The 10,887-nt window shown below is 51.8% G+C and overlaps 1 protein-coding gene across 13 annotated transcripts in view; it reads left to right on the top strand.

Moving 5' to 3' along the window:
- Positions 1-1,097: 1,097 nt before the first annotated feature.
- DNM2 (dynamin 2) overlaps positions 1,098-10,887 on the top strand; it is a 106,892-nt gene continuing 97,102 nt past the window's right edge. For all 13 annotated transcript variants that reach the window (XM_037728334.1, XM_017499950.2, XM_017499949.2 and 10 more), the window contains exon 1: positions 1,098-1,470. In XM_037728334.1, the coding sequence (XP_037584262.1) occupies positions 1,310-1,470 (161 nt within the window). In that variant the 5' untranslated portion in view covers positions 1,098-1,309. The remainder of the gene's footprint in view (positions 1,471-10,887) is intronic.

Below are 10,887 nucleotides of genomic sequence, written 5' to 3'. Positions count from 1 at the left end.
TAAAGTTGAAGAAGCGGGGGAAAACGCTGGAGTGGCTCACGCCTGTAATCCCAGAACTTTGGGAGACCGAGGTGGGCGGATCACGAGTTAAAGAGATGACACCATCTTGGCCAACATGGTGAAACCCCGTCTCTATTAAAAATACAAAAATTAGCCAGGCGTCGTGGCACACATCTGCAGTCCCGGCTAGTTGGGAGGCTGAGGCAGAAGGATCGTTTGAACCTGGGAGGCAGAGGTTGCAGTGAGCCGAGATCGCGCCACTGCACTCCAGCCTGGTGACAGAGACTCCGTTTCAGAAGAAAAGAAATTTGGAGTGTTAGCGGCGTCAAGATGGGGCGTGAGCAAAGCAGAAAGGGCACAGCATTTGCAAAGGCGTGGAGGCGTGACTTTATTGCGTTCTCTCCCTAGGAAGCATTGGCTTCGCCTCGCCCATCTACAGAGCGCATTGGGACCATGTTCCCAGAGCCGGTTTGAAGGCTTGGCACTGAGATGAGTTCTGGGACTGGTAGTTTTCCCCAGTGACCGGAAACTCAAAATCAGAACATCGGATCTCACCACGAGGTGTCGCCCTTGAGCGAGTACGGTGGGACCTATCCTGTACTTCAGAAGACTGTTGGAGATATCCAACAATCACAAGGAAGAACCTGAGTTTTTCTGATTGACACGTATGGTTCTCAATCAGAGTCAAGATTCGGATTTTAAAGCCCGCCCTCTTCCGCCTGGATGGCTGGAGCAACGGAGTGATATTTATATGAACCAATGGAAAATTCTTAGGGAACTAGGTAGTAGCTCAATTCCTGACACCATTGGTCCACACTGTCGACTGGCACCTCTCGCTGCCAGTAAGATGGTGTAACTGTCAATGGGCGGAGCCAACGTGCATTTTTCTGAAACACCTCCTTCCTCTCTTGACAACTTGCTTTCTGTCGCTATTGGCTCTTGATCACAGTGAGTGACGGTTCTCTTGTCCAATAAGCCCGCAAGACGGTCCCCAGGGGGAAGGTTTACTCAACCATAGGCCCGTGCCTCGTTTTCATTGGCTTTTGTGCTCGAGTGGCAACGCAGCGGGCCAATCGCGTGCGGAAAGAGTGCTTTGGGCGCAGCCCCGGGGCCGGGGCGGGAGGTCGCTCGGGTCGGGTGTCGCCTGAGAACCGGATGAGGCGGCGACCGTGAGGCCGAGCCGGGAGCGGGCGTCGCGCCGAGGCCCGGGCAGGCGGGGAGCAACGGTACAGACGCCGCGGGGACAGGTCGTTGAGGGTCGTCGGGGGGCAGGGAGCGCAGGGCGCTCGGGCCGGGGGCCGCCGGCGCCATGGGCAACCGCGGGATGGAAGAGCTGATCCCGCTGGTCAACAAGCTGCAGGACGCCTTCAGCTCCATCGGCCAGAGCTGCCACCTGGACCTGCCGCAGATCGCCGTGGTAGGAGGCCAGAGCGCCGGCAAGAGCTCGGTGCTGGAGAACTTCGTGGGCCGGTGAGCGGGAGCGGCGGGGACCGCGGGCGGGCGGCGGCCTAGGGCGCAGAGGGCTGACCGGGAATGGCGCGCCCTGCGCCGCCGGCGTAACTGCGGCGCTTGCGTGCCCGCGGCGGGGACAGGGACGAGGAGGCGGGCCCTGTGGGACGCCCTGGGCGGAGGTCTCCCTGCAGTCTCTGGGGAGCAGGCCGGGGCCCCTGGGGCAGTGTCATGGGTCGGAGGGCCGTAGGACCGGAGGTGCGCTGGATCCCTGAGGTCCATCTGGTCCCAGCTTTCGTGGGTGAACTCTGCCATCTGGTTGCCCGTGCGTCTGGGGTAGATCCCCCTTAGTTCTTTCGGGCTGTCCGTTTATCAGAGGTGAAACCGGCCATCTAGTTATCTATTGGGGCGACCCCTGCCGTCAGGCTGGCTTGTTCTTGTATCTGGAGCTGCCCCCGCTGTCTGGTTGGCTGTCTCTCTGTCCTGGGCAAGCCTCCCTGCCACCACCATTTGGCTGTCCATCTGTCCAGTCCCACCTGGCAGCCCCCTGCTGTCTGGCTGGCTGTCCATGGTGACCTCTGCTGTCTGGCCGCCCATCCGTGCCCCTCACAGACTTTAATACTGAGCAGTCCCTCTGTTGGGTGACACCAGCTGACCTCCACTATCTGACTGGCTAGCTGGCTCCTAGGGGACCTTGTTGTCTGGTTCTCTCAGGCTGACTCTTATAGCTTGGATCCTGGCTAACGCAGGCTTCTCTCTTCCAAGTGAATTATGTCTGTCTGTCCGTCTTCTAGTGTGCTCATGACTACCCCGAATGTCTGGCCCAATGCCTCTGTAAGGGGGTGGCGGGAGGGTAGAGGGGAGAACGGAGCTGAAAGATGAGATTTGAACCCCACTTCCCTTCTCAGTTGGAAGGAGGACCCTGGGGGTACCTTACTTCAGGATTCCTTCCAGGGCACTAGAGCACTGGGGCCCACCTCCTAGCTACAGCCTGCAAATTGGGGGTCCTCCTTTGGAGCCTGGGAAGGGGCTTCTTGCCTGATCGGGCCTCAGCGGCTAGCGCTGGGATGTAGCCTTCTCTGGACAGCCCTGAGAAGTCACGGTGTGCCAGTCTGCCCAGTGTGCAAACGCCACTCTTTGGGCTGTTTCCAGGATCCAGGAAGCAAATGAATGGAACAGCCCGAGCAGCCACCTCTCCCTCCCACCAACCCTCTTGCCTTTCTCGTCTCCCAGATGGATGGCCACTTCACCATTCCAGGAACTACACATTTTCAGTGGTGTGGCTGCCAAATGATAACATCCTCCTCCTGTCATTACTGTCATTGTTATTGTTGTTATCAGTGTCAAGGGATAATGTTCTTTCTGGATTCAACATCTTGAATCCCAAGCGAGGATGGGGTAGAGGCTCTGTTGTCATCCCCGCCTTAGCTGAGCTGGGAGGCTCAAAAGGGACCCTGTTCACCCAAGGCCACCTGGCTGGTAAGGCCCTGTGTCTATTATCCCAGAGTCTTGGGGCTTTGCTCCCAGCAGCACGAATTTCCTCCTTTGCTGCCTTGTCTCTGGCGCATTGCCTTCTGTCTACCAGCGGTGGAAAGGTGTGGACTTGGCAGCCCGCTAGGGCTGGCTTGATCTCGTCTGGACTGAGTGACCGTCTTTCCGCCTGCCCAGGCTTCTGCTGGGGGTGTTTGCAAAGCTCTATCTCTTTCATTTGCCTTGTGATCTAGCACAGTTATCTTGGCCTAAGTCTTGGTTTACTCACCTAAAAAAATTTTGTTTTTTTTTTTTGAGACAGAGTCTCACTCTATCGTCCAGGCTGGAGTGCAGTGGCGCAATCTCGGCTCACTGCAACCTCTGCCTCCCTGGTTCAAGTGATTCTCCTGCTTCAGCCTCCCAAGTACCTGGTATTAGAGGCATGCACCACCACATCCACCTAATTTTTATATTTTTAGTAGAGACAGGGTTTCATCATGTTGTTCAGGCTGATCTCAAACGCCTGACCTCAGGTGATCTGCCTGCCTTGGCCTCCTAAAGTGCTGAGATTATAGGCATGAGCCACCACGTTCAACCCCAGGAGTTCAAGACCAGTCTGGATACCATGACAAGACCCCATTCTACAAAAAATAAAAAAATTAGCCGGGTAGGATAATAGTTTCATACCTGTAGTGCCAGCAATTCAGGAGGCTGGTCCTGGGAGGATTGCTTGAGCCCAGGAGGTCCAGACTGCAGTGAGCTGTGATCACACCATTACTGTCCAGCCTGGGTGACAGAACCAGATCCTGTTTCAAAAAAAGAAAAGAAAAGAAAGTGCTTACCTATTGCAGTGCGTGGCACACAGTAGGTGTACATGGATGGGGCTGCTGCTGTTTATCTGGCTGGTTCCTTTCCTGTCAGTGATAAAAGCTAACCAGAATGAAAGTGCTTTCAAGTGACACACTTAAGCTTTATGAGGGCAGCATTACTATGATCCCCATTTTACTAAGCGGGAAACTGAGGCTCAGATAGTTGAGCAGAACCTTCTCCCTGGAGAACATTCTTAAGTGAGGAGGAGTCTGGTGCTCTGGTTTGGGAACCTGGGTCTCTCTTGTCCTTACCTCTCCTCAGTCCCTCTACCCCTTTTGTTTCCCTCCTGTCTACCATGGTATTTGGCAGCTGCTGGCCAGTATGGAGCTGGCTTCTGTGGTAACCTCCTGGAATCCTGCAATGTAGGAGTTGCTTGTTACGAGTATTTTTTTTAACTGTAGTCTCAGGCTTTTGCCCAGGCTGGAGTATAGTGGCGTGATCTCAGCTCACTGCAACCTCCACTTCCTGGGTTCAAGCGATTCTCCTACCTCAGCCTCCCAAGTAGCTGGCATTAAAGGTGCATGCCAGCACACCCAGCTAATTTTTGTATTTTTAGCAGAGATGGGGTTTCACCATGTTGACCAGGCTGTTCTTGAACTCCTGACCTCGGGTGATCCGCCCACTTTAGCCATCCAAAGTGCTGGGATTACAGGCGTGAACCACCATGCCTGGCCAAGTCAAGAGTATTAATTCAGTGCCTGAAAACCAAAGTTGCAAAAACATCTCTCTTTGGGTATGAGGGGCTCAGACAAGGCTTACTTATATTTTATTTTATTTTTTTGGGTAAGAGATAGGACCTCTCTTTGTTGCTGAGGTCGGAGTGCAGTGGTGCAGTCCTGGCTCACTGAAGGCTCGAACTCCTAGGCTCAAGTGATCCTCCTGCCTCGGCCTCTAAAAGCACTAGGATTACAGGTGTGAGCCATTACGCCCAGCCTGGATTTTGTAAGGATATGGTCCCAGTGGGAACGGCCCAGATAGTTCAGCCCTGTAGCTGGAGGTACAGATCACTAGCTCTGGGGGCTGAGGCCTGCCTACTGGGTCTTTTGCTTTACCTTCATAGCTTTTGTTTTTAGTGAGCTGCCAACTTTTAAAAGTTAGATTTCCAATCGATGTCTGGATTTCTTGTAGCACTAAGACAGGCAGATCTATAGAGTTTAGAGGTGTCGTGCACAGGGTGTGGGCCTAAGGCCTGGTTCCACCACGTTTGGCTGTGTGACTTGGCCACGTCTGTTTGGCGTTCTGGGCCTCAAATTCCGTTTCTGTAAGCTGAGGGTGGTAACTGGTACTCTGGGGCCTGGATGGGTGAGTGTGTGCCGAGTGCAAGGGTCTTATAAGCATGGTTGCTGTTGTTATAATCGGTATTACCTGGCCTTGCTGAGCCTTTGTCTCTTGTGGCACTAATGGCTTCGATTTCAGAAGCAGCAGCCACTGTCCCATCAGACAAAGGCCACTCCAGCTGCCGCAGTTCCCACTACTCCCTGGCACTCACCCAGGCCCAGTTCATATTTGCCTGGAGCCTCCTAGCCCTGGAACCTTTGAGTTTGAGACCCCTGGCTTGTCTGCCCTGCACCAGCAGATAGAACTGTGGCCCTAAGGAGAAAGGAGGACATTGCTCCCTTTTGACCCTTGTCATTTAGCCCCAGGAGCTGGCCAGAGGGAAGGCCTTGGGCCTTCCCTCACCTTAACCAGAGCAGGAAGAGGCTGAGGCATCCAGCTTCAGTTGCACAGGACGGGTCTGGTCTCTTGAGGTTTACCTCTGCAAGCCTCAGTTTCCTCAGCTAGGAAATGGGGCTGTTGATAGACCTGATTTATCTGTTTCAACCCATAGGGCAGGTAAAGTCACCTGGTGCCAGTCATTTGACACTTGTGAGACCTTGGGCAGGGGATTCAATCCCTCTACTTTATTTTTATTTTACACTGTCACCCAGGCTACAGTGCAGTGGCACGATCTCTGCTCACTGCAGCCTTGACCTCCTGGGCTTAAGTGATTCTTCCACCTCTCAGCCTCCCACGTAGCTGGGACTACAGGCACATGCCACCAAGCTTGGCTAATTTTTCATTTTTTATAGATACAGGGCCTTGTTGTGTTGCCCAGGCTGGTCTTGACCTCCTGACCTCAAGTGATCCTCCCACCGCAGTCTCCCAAGGTGCTGGGATTACAGGTGTGAGCCATTGTAGCTGGCAATTTTTGTCTTTAATAGAGATGGGTTTTGCACCATGTTGGCCAGGCTGGTAACGAACTCCTGAACTCAGGTGATCCTCCTGCCTCAGCCTCCCAAGGTGTTGGGATTACAGGCTTGAGCCACCATGCCCAGCCCTCACTTCTTTAAAATATGAGTTATAATAGCACTTCTTTCCCTTTCTTGAATAGGGATTAAATGAGACAGTTTAGAGGGCTTGGCATAGAAGAAGTGCTTAAAACATTAGGTGTTGTTCATTTGTTCATTGAAAAATGTTTCCTGGGCACTTTCACTGTGTGCCTGGGGACATGGCCCTGAGCAAGTTACCAGAACTCCTGCCCTGGAGAAGGTGGGCTTTCAGCAGGAAGCAGATAAAGGACACACGGACCACGCTGTGTCTCAGGCCCGCAATCCCAGTTCTTTGGCATGCAGGCGGGAGGACGGCTTGAGCTCAGGAGTTGGAGACCTGCCTGGGCAACATAGTGAGACCCTGTCTCTACAAAAAAAATAAAAAACATCAGGTGGGCATGGTGATGTCCAGCTCCATGGCTCCTGTCCCAGCTACTCAGGAGACTGAGGTCAGAGGATCACTTGGTGATGCCTGAAATCCCAGCTACTCAGGAGGCTGAGGCCAGAGGATCACTTGAGCCTGGGATTTCAAGGCTGCAGTGAGCTGTGATCACACTACTGCATTCCAGCCTGGGCGAAAGAGTGAGAAAGGAGAAGCATGGTTGAAGATGATAACTATGATGGAAAAACGGATCAAGGCACCAGATGAGGGAGAGAACACAGTTGCAGGGGGCACATTTTAAACAGGGAAGTTGGTGATGTTTTAGCAGAGCCTTGAAGGAGGTGAGGAAGGAACCCTTGGAGACTGGGGAAGAACATCTAGTGCAAAGGTCCTGATGTGGGAGGATGCCCGGAGGCCAGCTTTGCAGGCCTGTGGAGGGAGATGAGATCTGGGAGGCATTAGGGTGGGACCAGGCCATGAACCTTGGGGGCAGGGAGGCTGTCTGAGCAGAGGGAAAGCTGGTTCTGTTACTGTCCCTCTGCACCTGGTCAGGCTGAGGGCTCTCCCCTTTGATTTCCAGCTTCCACTCGATTTTCTCAGTGAGCTGACTCCCAACACGTGTAGTTGCCCCACACCATTTAACTTTTAATAAGAAGCAGCTGTGCCAGTGATGCTGGCATTTCCAGCTGTAATTTGGCCTTTGGGGATGAATCTCTCCAGGGAGATGTGGATGAGATGCCTGGGCACTGCTGCTGCCTCGGTGGGTGGGTGCCGCACCGGTATACATTGGATGCCCCTTGGCTCCTGGCCCTGCCAGATGGAGGGGCATGTGTTGTGCTCCTTGGGCTGGTTTGTCCCTTAACGAATCTTATTAGTTTAGAGCTACTTGGAAATGACAACTTCTGTTTCCACTGACTTTCCTTCTGGGCAATGACAAATTGCGTCTTGAAAAGGCCATGCATGTCCAACTGCAGTGGCTTACACCTGTAATCCCAGCACTTTGGGAGGCCGAAGTGGGCAGATCATGAGGTTGGGAGTTTGAGACCAGCCTGGCCAATGTAGTGAATCCCCATCTCTACTAAAAATACAAAAAATAGGCTGGGTGTGGTGGCTCATGCTTGTAATCCCAGCACTTTGGGAGGGAGGCTGAGGCGGGCAGATCATGAGGTCAAGACATCGAGACCGTCCTGGCCTACATGGTGAAACCCCAGCTCTATGAAAAATACGAAAATTAGTCGGGTGTGGTGGCATGCCCCTGTAGTCCCAGCTACTCAGGAGGCTGTCAGGAGAATTGCTTGAACCTGGGAGGTGGAGGCTGCAGTGAGTGGAGATTGCACCACTGCACTCCAGCCTGGTGACAGAGTGAGACTCCGTCTCTAAATAAAGAAAGAAAGAAAGAAAGAAAGAAAGAAAGAAAGAAAGCAAAAATTAGCTGGCCATGGTGGTGCATGTCTGTAGGCCCAGCTACTCAGGAGGCTGAGGCAAGCGAATCGCTTGAACCTGGGAGGTGGAGATTGCAGTGAGCTGAGATTGTGCCACTGTATTCCAACCTGGGTGACAGAGTGAGACTCCGTCTCAAAAAAAAAAAAAAGAGAAAAGAGAAGGCCATGCAAGGCTCGACCAGGGTGGTCTTCGGTACTGGGCCTTCTGGAATTGGGACAGTCTAGAGGCATCTGTGGGAATAGGGAAGTCTTGATGCTGCCACACACCAAAAGAGTGACCTCACTTCTCTGGGTCTCAGTTTCCTTATCTGGAAAATGGGAGCATGGTGGTCTCTGCCTCCTGGGAGAGGACTGAGAATCACATAGAAAATCCTTGTGAAACAGGTAGTATTTGTGGTCTTGTTGGTTGGTTCTTGTCTCCTTTTATCTGGGATTAGGACTCTGATGACAGTTATTGTTTTCATTTCTCTTGCTCTGTCCCGCAGGCTGGAGTACAGTGGCATAATCATGGCTCACTGTAGCCTCCAACTCCTGGGCTCAAGTGATTCTCTCACCTGAGTCTCTTGAGTAGCTGGGACTACAGGTGTGCCACCCACTGTGCCTGGCTAATTAAATTTTTTTTTTTTTTTTTTGTAGAGACAAGGTTTTACTTTGTTACTCAGTCTGGTCTCAAACTCCTGGGCCCAAGCGATCCTCCTGCCTTGGCCTCTCAAAGTAGTGGGATTACAGATGTGAGCCACCAAACCCGGCTTTAGTTTCTTTTTCCATAGAGAGAAGGAATTCATCATTACTCTGTTGATATAAATGGAGTGTCTTATCAGTGCAGGCAATGTTCTAGCTCTGGGGATACCGCCAGGACCCGGACACACTGCCAGGACCAGGACACGCAGCCACGCCCTGAAATGTCGACCAGAGGTGGTCGACATTTCATGTTCCTGGTTCCTTTCTACTCAGGAATCATGGCTGCAAACAAATAATTGGCCATGAAGAGTTATCTACACCCATTTTGTGTATGGTGGTGAGAAATTGGGAGAAAAAATGCCCAGCACTGGATCACTTAAGGTCAGGAGTTCGATACCAGCCTGGCCAACATGGTGAAACCTTGTCTCTACTAAAAATACAAAAATTAGCTGGGTGTGGTGGTGGGCGCCTGTACCAGCACTTTGAGATGCCAAGGCATGTGGATCACCTGAGGTCAGGAGTTCGAGACCAACCTGGTCAACATTGTGAAACCCTGTCTCTACTAAAAATACAAAAATTAGCTGGGCGTAGTGGTGGGCACCTGTAACAATCTCAGCTACTTGGGAGTCTGAGGCAGGAGAATCATGTGAACCCAGGAGGCGGAGGTTTCGGTGTGCCATTGCACTCCCACCTGGGTGACAGATTGAGACTCTGTCTCCCCAAAAGAAGCCCAAAGATAGGAGATTTGGCCGGATGAGCGTGCCCAGACAACCAGCTATCAACTGGCTACTCAGAGGGATCTAAAAGAATCTAATGACCCAGAAAGCTGCACCAGACCTGTTTGGTACCAGATGAAATGGACTGTGGGATCCCATCTTGTTTAAAACAATTGTATTTGCTCAGTGAAAAGACTGGAAAGACATACTGTGCCCTCACCCCACATGTGAATTGTCTCCCCATGTGATTCTTAGTTTGTTTTTGCTGGTTTGGGGATTAGGTTTATAACCAGGAAGACGGATTTCTCCAAAGCTTCGCTCTAGGCTGTCCAAGTGCTTTTTCAGAGTTATTTATTGAGGGATAATGGCCCTTCCTAGGTTCATAACATTGAAATCCCCTGGTAATAAGCTGGATTGTTTCTGGATAAGGGCGGAAGATGGCCTTGTGGACAGTTCTAGATTTAGAGAGGTTTTCTTTCTTTTTTTTCTCAGAGACAGGGTTTCACCATGTTGGCCAGGATAGTCTCCATCTCCTGACCTCGTGATCCGCCCACCTCGGCATCCCAAAGTGTTGGGATTACGGGCATGAGCCACCACGCCTGGCCTACCTTTCTTTTTTCTTTTTTTAGAGACGGGGTCTCACTCTGTCGCCCAGGCTGAAATGCAGTGGTATGAACAGCTTAATGTAGCCTCAACTTCCCGGGCTCAAATGATCCTCCCACTTCAGCTTCGTAAGTAGCTGGGACCACAGATGTGCACCACCATCCCCAGCTAATTTTAGGGAATTTTTCATATAGAGTCTCCCTATTTTTTGCCCAGGGCTGGTCTAAAACTCCTGGGCTCAAGTGATTCTCCTGCCTCGGCCTCCCAAAGTGCCGGGATTATAGGCATGAGCCACTGCGCCCGACTTAGATTAGGTTTAGAGATTTCAGAGTTGGTTTAGGAGGTGGAGGCTGGCTGGCCATTGAATGGAAGCCTGTCTCGCTTTTGCGCCCTCTCTCAGCGTTTTCATTTGGCTCACAGCCACATCTGCAAAACTTCTGCCTCATTTGAATGAAAGTGCTGAAATTATAGGCTCCTTGACTGCTGAAAAAAAGTGAGAACATCATCTAAACCGTAATTTACTGGGGTTGCCAACTACATGCTGTAATTAAGCCCTTATTGTGTTAAAGGCTTTGGAAAAATCCAGGCCAATAAGGAGATATTTATAGGGTATTAGCTACGATCTGAATAAAGGGAAAATGTGGCCCTGCCTCTGAAGCAGGATGGCAGAGAGGAAAGGGGTTGTTTCCAGGTGTGTTTTGGGTTTCTCTGAATATTGGCAACTAGGTCCCTGCTGGGTGGTGGGGAGTTTTCCCCTGTGGCATCACCTGTGGCTTGAACCGGGAGCTGGATGACTGTTTCAGTTTCATCTGCTGCTTGATGTTTATGATGTTAAGAGTCAATGTTAGCCCAAGTGTGGTGGCTCTCGTCTGTAATTCCAGCACTTTGGGAGGCTGAGGCGGTCAGGTCACAAGGTTAGGAGTTCGAGACCAGCCTGGTCAATATGGTGAAACCCTGTCTCTACA

This window comes from Cebus imitator, unplaced genomic scaffold, assembly GCF_001604975.1.
Source record: "Cebus imitator isolate Cc_AM_T3 unplaced genomic scaffold, Cebus_imitator-1.0 Scaffold263, whole genome shotgun sequence".
In the NCBI taxonomy this organism is placed as follows: Eukaryota; Metazoa; Chordata; class Mammalia; order Primates; family Cebidae; genus Cebus; species Cebus imitator.
The sequence above is the reverse complement of the archived record's forward strand: the minus strand, read 5'-3'. Positions and strand labels throughout refer to the sequence as shown.